The sequence below is a fragment of the Mytilus trossulus genome, chromosome 3 (genome assembly GCF_036588685.1).
Source record: "Mytilus trossulus isolate FHL-02 chromosome 3, PNRI_Mtr1.1.1.hap1, whole genome shotgun sequence".
NCBI lineage: Eukaryota > Metazoa > Mollusca > Bivalvia > Mytilida > Mytilidae > Mytilus > Mytilus trossulus.
In genome coordinates this window covers 92,777,562-92,796,315 of record NC_086375.1, presented here as the reverse complement: position 1 = coordinate 92,796,315, position 18,754 = coordinate 92,777,562, and the positions used below count along the sequence as shown (strand labels likewise).

The window sequence follows — 18,754 nt, the reverse complement described above, 5'->3', positions numbered from 1 at the left end:
CAGGTTGTTGTCTCTGTAACATATTCCCCGTTCTATTCCCAATTTTATTACACAGGTAGATTACGTATTACATAACAATTTAAGTTTTAAATTTGCAGATGCTATTCATGTATGCACACAGCAATTACAATAACAACACTTAACTAAATTATGAATAGAATATTCTGGATTCCTTTTGAATATTGATCCATTTTATATTTGTTCAGTAAGGGAGTGACTAACACTTTGATCAAAATAGATATGCTAGTTTGATATTCAGAAAATTTTGACAAAATATTTGCTTTGAAAAGTTGGCAATATAATAATAGTATCAAGAAATTCAAACAACTTCATTCCTGGACGAATTTCATTGGATACTCAACATAACGGTTTGACAAAGACTAATTTTGATAATCGAGAAGCGTGATTTCTCTTTATTATTAGTATGTGATTGAAACGTTGAGTCAATTTTAAAGAGTTAACTCTCGTTAATGTGTTCTGTGACCCCTAAATCGATATTTTTATATCTTTGCGTTTATTGGTTCGTAGATGTTAGGACTTAACATAGGCTATGACGACAGAATGTGTTAATACATAAACATTCTCTTTTATGTAACTTCAGCTTGACAACTTATTGTTTTCCATTCAAGACTATTTAGACATAGTATACTGATACAGTGAAACATCTTACCATTTTCTACTCCTTCTAATGAGTTATTTCGTACTAATCTTTTCTTTTCTATTATTTCAGCCTGTACAAGACTTATAAATGTTAACACAACTGGATGAGTGTGTGCATTTTCGACATGCATGAAACCACAAAAAGAATCAAAACCTGGAATAAGAAAAAAAGGACATTAATTCAAAATTCTCAAATCGTTGTACTAAATATTATGGTACAGAAATAATACTATATTCAATTTTTGAAAATCATAATTTTAAGAGATTTGAAATAGAAACACTTTCAAAATGCTGAAAACGTAACGATAGTAACCAAAAATATGTAGAACTTAAATTTCAAGTACGAATTAAGTACTGTAAAATACAGGTTCCTAAATATTACAATAATTTTAAAGTAACAAAATAGTACTGAATATTAAAAGTAATTTTCCAGTACTACAAATTTTTAATACATAAATAGTACCTTTTCAAAAGTAGCTGTGAATACTACTGCAAAATAATTTTATTATTCTGTCATTAAAGTATATTTTCAAATCTTAAATGGAATATTTCACGATCGGATACTGACTTGCATTGAATGAGCAGAAGTTTACAAACTTTTTTTTTAAATGTAAAATCATTTCAAAAGTCAGGAACAAACACCCTTACTATATACTTAGTATATCAAGTTGAAAATAACTATATTCAATTTGAATGATATTGATAACGAATGAGTTGGTAAACGTTCTATCTCATACGCAGACGGAAGTTGGTATATTGCCCGCTAAAATGTATGGTGGTTAAATGGGTTGAAAAATAAAAGAGGATGACATCATGATATGATTAATTTTTAAATAAGAACAAAATTTAAAATAACAAGAAGTGCTATAGATTTTTTCTTTAGAATCCATATACTATTATTGGTCATACCACTACGCACGTTAAACGTTTCACCGTATTTCTGATGACCTGCTTACACTGAGAAAAAAAAGTTGGATGAAACTAATAGACATTTCTTTCGTAAAACATGCAGATGAGCTTGCAATGTACCGTTGTTCGTACGGAATTTTGTAAAATCTAGGTTTCAAATATAAACAAGGTAAGTGGTTTGTATGATAACCTAGTATGTGTTCTTGTATTCCTAATTCTCTAACAGGGGCACTCACAGTATTATGATCATTTACATAGTTATAAAGCTTTGTCAACAGGAACCACAACAATTTATCATGTCAACATAATTGGCTGTTAAGTTTATATGTACCTCAGTTTCACTTTAGGAAATATTACACTTTTATACTAACCCTGGAAATTTTATAATTTATAAGTATTAACTAGGTATTTTCATTGTGATTAATTTAAATAACATAATATATTGTACCTGGGTCAAACCACTGAAACTTCCTAGGAAGTGTGCTATGATCCAGCCGAGGCAGAAATAAAGCACCCAACACCATGGCTTTTATAATTCTCAACAAACAAGACACCAAACCAAGAAATATGTTGTAGAAAAACATGAAGTAAACTACTACGAAAAACACTCGTCTGAAAAAATAATTAATTACTCACATTTAATAATAATAATAGAAATAAAAATACAAAAAAGGAAGTCTATTTCATTTAAAAAGATAATTTAAGACCCGAATTCTTTTCTTTAATAGTAAATAATAAATAATTGAATAAATCTCTATGAGATGATTTCAACATGTTAACTTTTTTACATAAATAAGGCCGTTAATTTTCTCGTTTGAATTTTTTACATTGTCTTATTGTGGCCTTTTATAGCTGACTATGCGGTATGGGCTTTGCTCATTGTTGAAGGACGTACGGTGACCTATAGTTGTTAATGTCTGTGTCATTTTGGTCTTTTGTGGATAGTTGTCTCATTCGCAATCATATCACATCTTCTTTTTTATATGTTGTTATTCTAAAAATATTAAAATCAAAAATGTATTTAAAAGACAGTTAGTTTTAGACAATATGTTTCTCGTATGAATCTTTTTTTTACCGTGGTGAAAATTCATTATCTGTTTTTAAAGAGAAAATAGTGCATTTGATCATTTTTCACAAAATTATTCAACTTGAGTAATTGAAATTTTTCTTAAGAATCATTAGCGTACTTATTGCAGATTAAAACAAGGTCAAAATAACGTCATTTTAGATGTTTGAATATCGCTTACTTACGTATGTTATTCTTGTTATCTATGAGGAGTTTATTTAACGCGAATCATTACAAATGAAAGAACAATCTCCCTCACGAAAATATCTGAATGCTTGTTTCTGGGTTTTGCTTTACTTCAATTTGGTTTTATTGTGCCTGATCAGCTATTACATGTTTGTATTAGATTTTGGATTCGCGAATGGTTTGGCCTCGAACATAACTGAAAATACATTAATTTTAGGAGTACGTAAATGATTCAGGAAAATTAACCATTTATGGTATTTATAATCGGGTAAATAATTCATAACACAAACACAACCTACCTATTATCTATTGCTAAAACCTTTCCATTTTGTTGTAAAAACGCAAAGGTACATACAATTTTTTGTGTTATATTAACCACCAACGAGGATAATAGAACTGGCCTGAAATAAAATAAATAAATAAAACAAACATAATTTATAATTTGCACAATATTAATGTATTTGTTTCTAGACTATGATAAAGCTTGCCCACTTAATCTTGATAAGAATTACTTCCAAAGAGATATTTGTGGAACACCAGTTTAATAATGGACCAACAAATACCTTTCTATGAGAACAAAATACCAAAGCTGTCCAACGTTCTCACATAAATTGGGATTATTTGGGTAAAGGTGGAGCTCACATCCTGATTTACTTGATATTTAGAGAATGACATTTGCATTTACTTGATATTTAGAGAATGAAATGTTGCACATGTCAATTTTAAAGAAGTATAACGGAATGATCTTTCAGAGTTAACTTACCAAAGATTATGCAGGATAGTGACTAGCCAACCATGAAAACCATTTATCACCAGAATAATTATAACTGCTAGTATTATAGCCACAATAAAAAGTATAAGAAACTGGATGAAATAACCTATTTGTATAAATAGAGATACATATTGTTATCATATAAAAAGAGATAAATATTGTTATTATATTAATTAACATACTAGTCTTCTGACTTCCCAGTTGTATACAGCTAACATAATATAAGTAGTACAAAGTAAGTTAAGACTTCGAAAAAAATTTGTTTTCTTTGTAGTTTCTTGTGTACTTTTATTTATCTGTTCGTCTTTTTCATTTTGAGCCATGGCATTGTCAGTTTATTTTCGATTATGAGATTGGCTGTTCCTCTGGTATCTTGATTTTATGATAGTTAAATGTTTTGAACATTTAATTTGTCACTTTGCCTTAAGAGACTGTAATGCAGTTTGAGGTTTTTTTTTATTGACATGGGGATAATTGTCAAAAGTCATACGGTAACCTGCGTTTGACTACTTCTACGTCATTCTGGTATCTAATAAAGAGATGACTCGTTGTCAATCAAACCGCAACTTCTTTTTTCTAACAATATTAAATATGAAAAAATCTGTTTTCAACAATTTATCACAAAAAAGAGTCGATAGCTCAAAATAAATTTAATGAACCGGAGTAAAATTTTACAAAGCTGTTTTCATGTCCATAAACAATATAACGTGATAATTTATATGCAATAAGTAGAGGGAAAAAATTCTAACCAATATGAGAACGTTTAAATATTCACTTCAAACAATAATGAAAAAAGCAATATTTGTAGAAATCATATAGAATCATAATTAACTGATTGAATCATACCCCAAGCTACATAAGCTACCTGGTAGCCAGCATACCGCATACTACCAACCTAGAAATAGCAAAGAAGGACAACATAATCTCAAGAATAATTCAATTAGGTAAATGCTTATTAGTGAATCATCATTTTTACTTTGATAAACACCAACTTTTATTCTGCATAATTGTATGGTTGTACCCACCAGATGTTAATTTGTACATCATCACTAGTGAATTATTATGAACAATAAATTCTCAAATTAGTATTTATGCCCCACCTACGATAGTAGAGGGGCATTACATTTTTTGGTCTGTGGATCCGTTCGTCCGTCCGTCCGTCTGTTCGTACGTCTATTATGTTTCAGGTTAACGTTTTTGGTAGTTTTTGATAAAATTAAAATCCAATCAACTTCACACTAAGTATACATATTCCCTTTGATATAATATTTCTAATTTAAATGCCAAATCATGAGTTTTTACTTCAATTTCACGGTCCATTAAACCTAGAAAATGATAGTGCGAGTCGGGCAGTCGTGTCGGCTTATATGGCTTATTCTCATTTCGCCTTAGCTGTCAAAATTTATACATAAAATTAATCCCAGTTTGCCTTAGTACAAATTTTCAGGTACACAAGAATTAACTAAGGCGAAATTGGAGCTTCTGTAAACAATAAAATTAAGTTATGTTTTGTTTGTATTGCAATTAGTTTATATTTGTTATTTTGATGTCAAATTCTACCATGAAATACTTTTAAAAGGAAAAATATTTTTTTTCATTTTTGGTGTCCCATTTTTTATAGTTGCTCTTTTTTTTTCCTGAAAGTGTTTTGTTTTGTTTACTAATGTTATATTTTGTAAGTAAAGTCTTATTAGAGATGACAAATTGGATATGAACATTTCATATTTTAATGAATAAATAAAGACAAATATCATACACGGCTCCGTGTTGAAGGCCGTACTTTAACCTATAATGGTTTACTTTTTGAATTGTTATTTGGATGGAGAGTTGTCTCATTGGCACTCACACCACATCTTCCTATATCTAAGTACAAGGCACTGATATATATATTTGAATGTTCAAGGCTAATTTAATTTCCAAGTTTGAGGATGTAAGATGCTGCATCACCATACTGAATAAAGTCAGTTGTACCATTGTGTAGGGTTTCCTTTACAGTGGTGAATCTTTCTTCTATTTATCTATACTTCTTTGCTTTTCCTCTCATCTTGCCACCTGCTGTACACTGTCATGACTTTCTTTGCCTCGTAAGCTGCTTACTCTTTCTTGAACACATTGATAATTTAAAATATATTTGGATGTGTTGTTTTGGCTGTCTTTTTGATCTTGTTATGCCAGCCCTCTAAATGCTTATTTGTCTTGGGTCCGTTTGTCTGCTGGTGATTCCAGGTTGGTTGTAGGTTTCTGCCCTCTCTTCATATCACAATTCTACATTAACTTGGTGCAGGTATTAATTTAGTCTGTGGTGTGTATTCTTTGTTAAGCATTTGGTAAACGTGATTGCAGTTTTGTCTGGTAGAGTGCTGATCTCATGCTTTCGAATGAAGGCAGTTTTTGTGCACTTTTATTGGTCTGTGCATCTCATGATAAACTAATCATTGGTAATTTGTTCAAATTTTGAAGAAGTCAAGTCTTTGAATACCATGGATTTTGCTTTATATATGTCGTGTACAAGTTGCGATTTTGTACAGGTTATAACATGTACAAAAATGTTGTACATGTTATAACTTGTATAATGCAAAAATACAAGTTATAACATGTACAAAAGCACCTCATACATGTTATAACCTGTACAAAATATTGCTTAAAAATGGTTTTAACTTGTACAAAATTTAAGATAAATCTTAATGAAGTAAAATATACATTTAAATTCACCAATGCATAAAGAACAACAATAAAAATGCCAGAACGTGTCTTTTACCGTAGAGGAGAATGATCACAAAGTTTCAGGAATATTTGTTTCATGACTTATATTGGCAAAATGTGTTTTCATGTAATTGTATGTTTTATGCTGTCCATCATGGCTTAAATAAGTGTGACACTATTTACTATAAGCTTGCATTTCCTAAATGGCAATTACATTAAATACTAGTTCTAGTAACTATATTCTTCCAAAAAATTAAAGAACAATGCCTAATAATTTTGGGAAATATTCCTCCCTCTCGTTGTATAGCATGCAAAGACTTAAACAATGTCTTATTTGCTTACTCTGTAAAAGCAAGAGAAAGCTGAAATAGTTTTCATTGGACCACGCTTCATTTTCAATGTCTTTAGATCTACTCTTCAACTTTTTTGGCCTTCAGCATGTCACTTATGTAAAGAGCCATGGCCAATTTGCCGGCGATTTGTTTCATTCGATTAGATAGGTAAATCATGCTTTAAATAGCCCGATAGATGTTAATTATAGTACATGATAATACGTCACGTCATCTATTTTCATACCTTGAACAGGTATTCCTACATAAACAAGGCCAAGACTATTGATTTTTTAATATTGATTTTATTTTATTGTTAACATCCTTTATGCAAGGTGCCATACCACGTAACATGCCAAGGAGCCAAATAACACGGAACAAATTCAAATCTTGATTGTCTCATTCTAAATATATGTATATCTGTACTTTTCCTGGTCTTTTAAGGTTTTATCGTCTATAAGATAAGATACTACATGTTTATATTTTAACCCGAGAACATCTTTAATACCGTCAGTAAGTCATAGATCACCCTGAGTTACTGACACATGTTATATTGCCTTTTCTGTCATTTTAACAAATCGGACCTTCGTTGTGATACAGATGCAACAGCTTCTTGATGTTTTACCTACAATCACGATTTGTATTGTAATTGATTGTTCTGTTGTGTTGTTTTATTTTCTGATGACTGAAGTACCGGTGTAGGGACGGTGGTAAACATTTCAGAACTAGTATCTAAACAGTTTGTGAATTGGCGACAAAGTTGTTGTTGACTGCATTTGTTACATATGATACCATGTTCAAAAAAGGTTTCGAAAAATAGTTTGTGTTGTTTTGAAACTTGTATACAATGGCCTTATTTTAAGTTATGTGTATATATAACCCCCGCAACATGTAGGTTTCATTGCTATAGAATTAATTCTCGTGTTATTGGTTATCAGTTTGACGGCAGTTGGTCCTTGGATATATGTAATAAATGTAACCACATTAATAGAAAGTAAGTCAAGAGTATGGATAGTCTAGGAATGCACAAAATAAGCAATACATTTTTTTTTCTTTGATACATGTAAAATAATAAACTAGTAAACTATATAGTCAAAATGAACCAGAATGACTCTATGAATTAAGCAAACATCCGAAAAAATATGATAGAAACATTAAAATTTAATATAACAATACAAAAAATGCAAATATTCTGAGCTAGATTCGAACCCTTTCTTTAAAACCATCATTTATTAGTAGTTCTGTGCTCTACTAATGGAGCTACGGCGATGCTTATACATATCTCTCTTGTTAAGAATCTATATCGGTACAATTTATCGATGTTACAATTTTTTCTTTAAAAAGTTGTTTTTTATGTAATAAGGACACACAAAACCAATTTCATTTTTGAAGTAAAAAGTAGTATGAATAACAACAGTCATAAAAAGCATAACTTTTTTTTGGTTTGAAATGTCCTTCTTAGGGGATTCCATGTTTTTCTCACCTAAAAACACCTGAAAATCCGCATATTGGACTTTCATCCTTTTTAAGGGTCAAATTAACTTTTGATCACACATATCATACTATATGTAAATCGAGATATTGATCAAAAAGCATTTTTATTTTTTGTTTTTATAGTAAATTTTATTCTCTCGGCACTTTTTGAAATTGGCCCTTCTGTGAAAAAAATCATCGATAAATTGGCCCTACCTCTTTATAACTCATTTTTTTTTTATAAACTATAAGATCATTGCATGAGGCGAATGTCATTTTGATGTTTTAAATATATATCCTCTACTTTGAAAACATGTTTTTGTGGCCTTTGGATGTTGTCTGCTCCATAGGCGGGTTGTTATCTTATAGACACATACCCCATTTGCATTCCCAATTTTATTTGTAGACACATCTGTCCTGGCTATCCTCTTATGTCTTTTAGTGTCAACTAGAATGAAAGTATTTTACTATTGCCCTCAAAGTGGACAATCACAATTATAATTCATCAAATAAAGATATGACCATAGATAGACATAACAGTGATCATAAGACATGTTCTAAGATATATTTTATGACAGGTCTTAGGAATGCTTCGTAATACCGACCCCTACCCATTAACTATATCAAAAAAGGACAAAACACACTAACATGAAGGAATAATAAAAAAGTTATGAAAATATTATTGAGGTTAATAACGTCTGTTACGATAATAGAAACATATCCTTATTTTTCGATTTTGTACAAGTTAAAACCATTTTTATGCAATATTTTGTACAGGTTATAACATGTACGAGGTACTTTTGTACATGTTATAACTTGTATTTTTGCATTATACAAGTTATAACATGTACAATATTTTTGTACACGTTATAACCTGTACAAAATCGCAACTTGTACACGACATATATATAGTTAGCACAGTTTTGGAGATTTTTTAATAATTTTTTTTATTAAAGTTTCTGTTATGTAATTAAACAAGTCTGTGGGAAAATATTTTTTTTTCTTTCTATTAAACATTTTGTGTTGCATAATGTTAAGGATAATTAAATTATTTCAATTTTTCAAACTGCATGAATTAAAAAAAAAAATGCAACTTTTATTAAATATCAACAAACAATATTTCAAGAGAAGCAATTTTCCAACTACATTTTTTTAATTGTAGATTTTTTCTGATTTCACAACTTTTGAAATCATAAAAATGGTCACTTTTATTAAAAAAAAATAATTAAAGAAAAACAAATCCCTAATTACATGTTGTTCAAATTGCTATAAAAACACAAAGGCTTAATTTGTTTATTTAATATTTTTTTCTAAATTCCCATTTCGCCTTAGTTCAATTCCCATCTGGCCTTAGTATATTTTATACCTTTTTTACCGGGAATTCACAGCTAAGGCGAAATGGGAAAACACCGTCGTGTCCTATGGACACATTGCCCATTTCCATTCTCAATTTGATTGTTCTTTTCATTTTTCTTCAAAGATTTCAAAACTGTATCAGGTTCAGATGACAACATTGTGGGACTATACAGCTACTGTATATGTGCAGAATATATATCTTTAACTGTCGAACAGTTTATCTTTGATCGTTTTAAACGAAAGTAAATCAGGAAAAAATAATTAATACAGTAAACCTGGTAAGTATGCTTTGGACTCGGACTTCTCTTGAACTGAATTTTAATGTGCGTATTGTTATGCGTTTACTTTTCTACATTGGTTAGAGGTATAGGGGGAGGGTTGAGATCTCACAAACATGTTTAACCCCGTCGCATTTTTGTACCTGTCCCATATCTGGAGCCTCTGGCCTTTGTTAGTCTTGTATTATATTAATTTCAGTTTCTTGTATACAATTTGGAAATAAGTATGGCGTTCATTATCACTGAACTAGTATATATTTGTTTAGGGGCCAGTTGAAGGACGCCTCCGGGTGCGGGAATTTCTCGCTACATTGAAGACCTGTTGGTGACCTTCTGCTGTTGCTTTTTAATTTGGTCGGGTTGTTGTCTCTTTGACACATTTCCCATTTCCATTCTCAATTTTATTTGATAAACTACAAATTGGCTGAATCAAATACTAAATGTCCCCTAGGGTATCATTATGTAGAACGTGTTTAAATATTAACTATTATTTTTTACTATTAACGAAGGAACTATTTGAACGTTGTTCTGTGTAGCTTTGAATAGAAATAGGAAATAACAAAAAAACATACTGAACTACAAGAGAAATATTCAAGAAAAATTCAAATCAGAGAGTCCTTCATAAAATGGCAAAAATCAAAAGCTTAACCATATCTACCGAATGGAAAACTTATTTCTCATCCTTACTTAGTACAGGCCTTTTATAATGTATTAAAAAAAGTAAAATCACAAAAATACCGAAAGTCGAGGGAAATTAGAAAGACCTAGGTAACCCTGTTTCGTGTATAACAGTTGCATATAAAAGAGTAAACTGTAATCTTTATATCAATAAGCAATACATCGATCGGGATAAAAATCTAAAAGTCCGGATGTGTCTGAAACAAAGCTTACTTGATTTCATAATGATCCCACGTACAAATATAATTCAGTTATCGAAAAAAAGAAAACGGTTTTACAGTTTTCAAAAAGTATATGTTAAGAATTATAACATAAGTATGAATAGAAGAAGCGCGTACACTTGACAAGAGTTTTATAAGACTTTGAAACAAATAAAAGCAGTATACCGCAGTTCAATAAACATTAATCGGTTGAGCAAAACCGGGTAACACACCAAAACCGAGGGAAACACATCAACTATAAGAGGGAAAAACGGAAGAACAGACATGCTGAGCTGCAACAAAAACAAACATACATAGAAAAAAACTATTTAATCAAAACTGATACATTCCTGGCTTGATACAGGACTTTTTAAGAGAAAACATATCGTAATCGCCCCACTAATCGTTCTCATTGTAAATGAGTTTTGATTTAATCACGAAACATATTGTTGACGTAAGAGAGCATAACAAGAGTATTGGACTATCCAATAATGTGACTCATAAAATAGAATTCTTTAGGACTTATCATACAACTGAAAGAAGAAAACTTGTAGAGATTTTACTTACTAGCAAAGTTGAGTTCGATTTTTCTTCTTTTGGAGTCAAATGACCGTTGTCACCTTTATATAATCCCAACAGCAAAGTCCTATAATAATCAATATGTTATTCGTTTATATATGTGTGCGATTCAAAGTTGAATGGCAGCCTTTAAAAGCAGGACAAACAGAAAACTTATGGCCACAATACGCCGGTTTTTTGGATTTTGCCCCTCCCCCATTTCTCCAGTAGATTAAAAGCCTTTAACGTTTAAAATATTCGGGAGTTCCAGTATTTTGTTTCGACAATTTATGATGGAAATTACATCAAATAAGCTAAATATAAAAGAAAGAGCCCGTTAAACTTTTCAGTGATGAGCCTCTTGTACACAAATCGTGCGTCTAGCTTAAACAATTTCAATTCTGGTTCTTTTTTATTTATTGCAAGCTATTTCAAAGGGAAAAACAGCTAAAAATAAATCATGTTTTTCCAACAATATCAGTCAAAACACATCCAACGGATTATGTGCATAGATATCATATATAATAAGTACTGTATGCAGATATTGGTTAATCAATTAATTTCACATTTTTTACCAAGTCGTTAAATTAAACTTTCAATACCAATTTTCAACTTTCCCAAAACAATTATTAATTATCTAAAAATCCAAGAAAGAGTTACAGACACCATCATTCGTAGTGAAGTTTGCATTTTAATCAAATCAATATATTAAAAATGTTTGGTCAGGAATCATATATTTGTCGTAGAAATACTGTTAAATTGATTTTTAATTTAGTCAAAATGATTAAGATTAAGAAAAGTATTTTCTTCTTACCTGTAAGACGATAGAGTATGAACAATCATTATTACATAGTATTTTCTTCTTACCTGTAAGACGCTAGGGTATGAACAATCATTATTACATAGTATTTTCATCTTACCTGTAAGACGTTAGGGTATGAACAATCATTATTACATAGTATTTTCTTCTTACCTGTAAGACGCTAGAGTATTAACAATCATTATTACATAGTATTTTCTTCTTACCTGTAAGACGCTAGGGTATGAACAATCATTATTACATAGTATTTTCATCTTACCTGTAAGACGTTAGGGTATGAACAATCATTATTACATAGTATTTTCTTCTTACCTGTAAGACGCTAGAGTATGAACAATCATTATTACATAGTATTTTCTTCTTACCTGTAAGACGCTAGAGTATTAACAATCATTATTACATAGTATTTTCTTCTTACCTGTAAGACGCTAGGGTATGAACAATCATTATTACATAGTATTTTCTTCTTACCTGAAAGACGCTAGGGTATGAACAATCATTATAACATAGTATTTTCTTCTTACCTATAAGACGCTAGGGTATGAACAATCATTATTACATAGTATTTTCTTCTTACCTGTAAGACGCTAGAGTATGAACAATCATTATTACATAGTATTTTCACCTTACCTGTAAGACGCTAGGGTATGTGAACAATCATTATTACATAGTATTTTCTTCTTACCTGTAAGACGCTAGGGTATGAACAATCATTATTACATAGTATTTTCTTCTTACCTGTAAGACGCTAGAGTATAAACAATCATTATTACATAGTATTTTCTTCTTACCTGTAAGACGCTAGAGTATAAACAATCATTATTACATAGTATTTTCTTCTTACCTGTAAGACGCTAGAGTATAAACAATCATTATTACATAGTATTTTCTTCTTACCTGTAAGACGCTAGAGTATGAACAATCATTATTACATAGTATTTTCTTCTTACCTGTAAGACGCTAGGGTATGAACAATCATTATTACATAGTATTTTCTTCTTACCTGTAAGACGCTAGAGTATGAACAATCATTATTACATTCACCAGAAAGCTAACAGTCAAGGATACGACTAAACTGACTGAAATAAAAAAAATGTCATTTTAAACAGTACATTTATTTTAATATTATTTCAATAGATCAGATTCTTCCACAAAATGTGAGCAAAAACAGCTTTATTTTAGTAATGTAGATTGCGTGGTTTCTGGACTAGAATATTTCATCACGTATCCCAACGCTCGTAGGTACAATTCAGCCTTAAAAACTTAAAACTTTTAAATCAAAAATTGCTCAGCCTAGCGTAGCTGGACACGACCGCAGAGGTCCAACAGTTTGGGCAAAAATGGACACAATACTCCCACTTGATGCAGGTCTGAATTTGAATTGTAAACACATATTTGATATATAATAGGTATCTCATTCTGTGTTGAATTGGTTATGTGATTTGATTTTTTTTGTTCAATAAACTATGATGTTGCGTATTGATCTCCTTCTACCACCCAAAATATTTTTATCCCCTCTTTCTTTGTGCAAAAAAAAACAATTCAAAAATTTATCTTTTTAATTTCTGAAATCTTCAGAACAAATTGTCCCCCACTCCAAATTTGATTTACCCCCCCCCCCCCTTAACCAGTTTGAGCCATAACCTCCAAAGCCAGTTCTAACTATCCCTTCGTGATATGGAAACTTGTTGTATAATTTCAGGGTACCACATGTGGAGCAAGATCTGCTTACCCTTCCGGAGCACCTGAGATCACCCCTAGTTTTTGGTGGAGTTCGTGTTGTTTATTCTTTAGTTTTCTATGTTGTGTCATGTGTATTACTTTGTGTATGCTTGTCTTTTTTTCATTTGTAGCCATTGCGTTTTCACACTCATTTTCCGATTTATGAGTTTGACTGTTGTCCCTCTGGTATCTTTCGTGATTTTTTTCAGAGATATTCATTTACCGTTCCACAAGTTATTATGTGAAAAATGCTTATTAGGGCCACTTTTTGGCACCTAATTCTTAAACTATTGGGACCATATACCCCAAAATCAATCCCAATCTTCCTTTTGCGGTCTTACACTTTGTGTTTGAATCTCACAGATTTATATTTACTAATGTTTTAAAGTTATGTAAGTTATGTGTAAATCCAAATGTCTGCGGATGACGCGGATGAGGACAACGACGTGATACCAATATATGAAAACATTACGTCTAACGGACACATTAGTTGTCAATACACTTTAAGAACAAAAGTAACCATCTGTTTCACAATTAATCCTCTGAATCCAGTTTGGTTGTTTTTCTTTTGAATTATGATTTTCGTCACTGACACCAAAGCGATCAACAACACGCATACAGTTGATAACTGGTGAAATCATGTTCTCACGCCGACGCGTTTTTTCGCCTGTTCCAAGACAGGAACCCCTGACCTTTGATAGCCTTGTATGATTTATAAGATTAGATAAGTTATAAATTCGGAGTTAAGTATGTCGTCCAATTTTACCGCCCAAGTAAACATTTTTGTTTCGGTGTCAGCTAAAGCCTGGCTCCGGTTGCGGTGTTTTCTCGCAGTGTTGAAGACCCATTGGTGGCCGTCTGCTGATTTCTGCTGTTTGGTCTGGTTATAAGAACCTTGACATATTCCATATATTCATTCTCAATTTTATAAAATAAAGGCAGCTGTTCAAAATTTATAAATCGATTTAAAAGTAAAATAAATCCGGGTTACAAACTAAAACTGAGGGAAATTCATCAAATGTAAGAGGAAAACAACGACATAACAGAAAAACTAAAATGCAACACACACAGAAAAAGAACTATAACATAACAATAGCCAGTTACCTGACTTTATACAGAATATTTTAGGGAAAAAATGGTGGATTGAATCTTGTTTTTGGCTAGCCAAACCCCTCCCTTTAAAAACAGTCCCACAATGGGCTCATATATCTACTGTTGAAAACACGCTTTTTTTATAAGTGTAGAAAATGTGACTATATCTACGAGCATTGTAGAAAAAAACATCATATGCTATGTTCAATGAACGTTCAATAGACCTTTGTTGACTCATGATTGATTTTCTTTTTATATCTAGGTCCTTTTGATAATATTTCACTTCATATGAGAAGGTTCAAAGTCTTATAATCAATCAGGGGATTTCAGTTATTTGGCCTTATTATATATTAAATTATTGTTATTATCATTTTTGACCCTTTTTTTTGTAAACCCAATTTCCTAAATTTGGAAATGCTTTATTCATAAACTATAGTTCATTAGGAATAAAGTAAATAAAATTATGATAAATTGGTGACGTAGACTGTGTTGACATGAATATCAATTATATGGTCAGTTTTGTAAATTTCCTGTTTACAAAACCGTGAATTTTTGGAAAAACGAAGAATTTTCTTATGCCAGGATTAGATTACCTTAGCTGTATTTGGCACAACTTTTTGAAATTTTGGGTCTGCAATGTTCTTTACCTTTTAATTGTTGGCTTTATAAATATTTTAATCCAAGCATCACAGATATGTCTAATGAAGACGAAACGTGCGTCTAGCATTATAAATTATAATCCTGGTAACTACCTTTGTCTACCGAATTAGACTATTTACCGGATTTGTAATCACATAAGCAACACGACGGGTGCCGCATGTGGAGCAGGATCTGCTTACCCTTCACCTGAAATCACCCCTAGTTTTTGGTGGGGTTCGTGTTGTTTATTCTTTAGTTGTCTATGTTGGTCTTTTTCATTTTTTGCCTTGGCGCGTTGTCAGTTTGTTTTAGATTTATGAGTTTGACTGTCCCTTTGGTATCTTTCGTCCCTCTTTGATAACTATTAGCGGTATTGTAGCCCAAAATGGCCAAAACTAAACACAATATTATAGACCATGCAATTTTTGGTCAATTATAACAACCACCCGTGTTAATTAAAGTATATGTGTAATTTGCCATTTAACCACTACATAATTTTATTCTGTTAAAATTGAAATTGTATAACCACCATAATATATACAATGTACTCACTATATACTGAATAAACAACATAAAATAACAATCTTACAACCCATTGCAAGTCATCTTCAGTCGCGTCTGCAACAGCACCTATAAGTTCGAAAAGGATATCTACCAAATCGATAATAGCAACTAGAATTACAACGTATACCTGAAAAATATTCAATAAACAAGTATCACTCTGAATACATTTTAGCACATGTTTCCGAAGTATTAACTGGAAATTTTTTAACTTCAGCCACTACTCAATGTAAGTCCAAGCTACGTGTACGGTATGAGATCCTGAATGAATTTGAAAGAATAAACAATACTTGATAAAATTGGGAAATATAGAATGAATAAAAATGGAGCAAAATTAGAATAGAGAAATATAGGATGTCAAAAAAATATACAGAGTAGGGAAAAAGGGGAACACAAATGATGAGCAATAGCCAAAAACATTAGAGAATAAATAAAATGTAATGAAAACCACTTCAGACAACGGATTTGTATATTGACATTGACATTTTGTCTTTGAAGTGAAATATATTTTTTTTTATTTACTTAGTTTTCTTTTATAAAATGTTTGGGTATAAGTGACACTCAAAATCTATAGACATTACTTGCACTTACTAAATGACTACGTTGCAGTTAATCTATTTAAAATTAAAACGTTATTAGTCCATTGTATGGGCAGTAGATGCTATATATAATTATAGATAATATAAAACTAAATAATTCTGACTGCAGTAACTCGGTCGTTCAATACACATTTTGGACAGTGACCAATCTGAGGGTTAGCGCTATAGAACCAGGTTTAATCCACCATTTTCTACATTTGAAAATGCCTGTACCAAGTCAGGAATATAACAGTTCTTGTCTATTCGTTTTTGATGCATTTTGTGGACTTTCCGTATTGATTTTCCTCTGAGTTCAGTATTTTTGTGATTTTACTTTTTGATATGTTTAACTATAAAAAAGCATAATATAATTTAGAAATGACAAACAGTAATAGACAGTGTATTGCTGATGACATGTAATCTGATACCTACCTGATATATAAGTATAAATGATACAACTGAAACTGACAACATTCTGGTGGAATATCTGAAACCTGCAACAAACACAATATTACATCTTCACCTTTTATTAAATATTATTATAACAAAAATTAGATATTTCATGCAGATCTTTTTGATTAATGTAACATTCATAATGAGATTAAATGTTCAAAATTGAACATTATTGCATAACATTCTCTAAAAGTTTGCACGAATGCAAAGGTGTGAAAAACAAGATGACGGTAATGCTAATTGCGATATAAAAGCAGTTAAATGAAGAGATATATTTGTAACTTTATCATAAACGGTTAATTGTACTAGTCTAATGTTTAACGAAAAGGTCATAAGCAGTTATCATATTAGCATTTTATTGTGCTCTTCCTTCGACAAAGAAAAGCAAACGCCATCTAGAGATCATTATTCAATCTTCGACCATAGACAAAATGAAGAAGTACAACCAATTGTTTTTAGTACTATAATTCGGACTCTGTGAGATATTCTTCAACAAAATTATCAGTTATACACCCGGTATCATATACGCAAGACATTGAAACAGTTTGCTATGTTTTAAGTTGTGCTGTTACACAACTGTTGAAGGTAAATGCTCTCACACATGTTTAACCCCGACATATTCTTTATGTGCCTGCACATGTTTAACCCCGACATATTCTTTATGTGCCTCTAGTGCACTTGGTTTCGATGGTTTAAGTCTATGATATTTGTTTTTCTGATGTTTTTTTTTTTATAAATGAGACCATTATTTTCTAATTTAAATTGTTTACATTATTCATGTCATACCACATCTCCTTATTTTTATGTAATTTCTAAAATGAACAAAATGATATCACAGTCAGTATGTAATAAATCGTTAAAAAAAACTTCTTTTTTTAAGTGTATAACCTTTTTGTCACACATAATATAATAAAGGTCTAAAGGTTTCAGCTGTTGTCGGTTTTGGTGAATTATTTATTCAAAACAGACGTTGATTAGAGAAACCAAGAAATGAACGTCGATAAGTAATGCATAAAATCGGCCGTCGATTTGGAAGAATATTTCATTGTGACGTCACATTTGGACGTAGATTTGGAAACGGACGTCGATTAGAGACCGGACGTCGATCTGAGTCTTACATATGTACCAGTTTGGATTTAGTATTTAGTATTACGATTAATTTTCCGTTCTGTTCTCGTCCCATGAACAAATATTTTGATAAACATATTTCCGTGCCCCAAACAACAAAATTACTGTATATATTGTTACCAGTGTTTGCTATTTTATTTAACGCTATGTTGACCCAGGTTGTAGCGAAACAGATTCTTACTTAGTTACTCGTGGAATATCATATTTAACCAATATCAATAGTAAAAAAAATTTGATTGGGTAAGCCGATGATCCACTGGTACCAATGTAAGATCCATATGTACAGGTACTAACCCTGATAATGAACACGTTTGTCTGTATGAAAAACAAATTTCGTGAAAAATGTGTTAATAATATATTACTCACCTTCAAGTCGTGAGTAGACCACCTTGTGGTAAATTCCTTTAAAAATCGAGATTATTTTGTCTTTCAAACCATTCGGTTGCCTGTTTAATAAACGCATTAATTGTGTTATTAATAATACATATATATCCTAAACTTAATCCTTAGATAAAAATATAAGAGGGCTATGGATAAATGTGCGAGAAAATGCAATATTCATTATGTATAGTGGTATTAAATAAAGAATTATA

At 31.1% G+C, this 18,754-nt stretch overlaps 1 protein-coding gene across 3 annotated transcripts in view; it reads right to left on the bottom strand.

Moving 5' to 3' along the window:
- LOC134712871 (receptor for retinol uptake stra6-like) overlaps positions 1 to 18,754 on the bottom strand; it is a 36,047-nt gene that overhangs the window by 2,708 nt on the left and 14,585 nt on the right. For all 3 annotated transcript variants that reach the window (XM_063574853.1, XM_063574854.1, XM_063574852.1), the window contains exons 8-17: positions 18,528 to 18,607; positions 17,013 to 17,074; positions 15,994 to 16,132; positions 12,992 to 13,067; positions 11,178 to 11,256; positions 4,440 to 4,488; positions 3,585 to 3,699; positions 3,121 to 3,222; positions 2,018 to 2,181; positions 671 to 814 (exon numbers count right to left, since the gene is read on the bottom strand). In XM_063574853.1, coding sequence (XP_063430923.1) covers positions 671 to 814; positions 2,018 to 2,181; positions 3,121 to 3,222; positions 3,585 to 3,699; positions 4,440 to 4,488; positions 11,178 to 11,256; positions 12,992 to 13,067; positions 15,994 to 16,132; positions 17,013 to 17,074; positions 18,528 to 18,607 — 1,010 coding nt within the window. The remainder of the gene's footprint in view (positions 1 to 670; positions 815 to 2,017; positions 2,182 to 3,120; positions 3,223 to 3,584; positions 3,700 to 4,439; positions 4,489 to 11,177; positions 11,257 to 12,991; positions 13,068 to 15,993; positions 16,133 to 17,012; positions 17,075 to 18,527; positions 18,608 to 18,754) is intronic.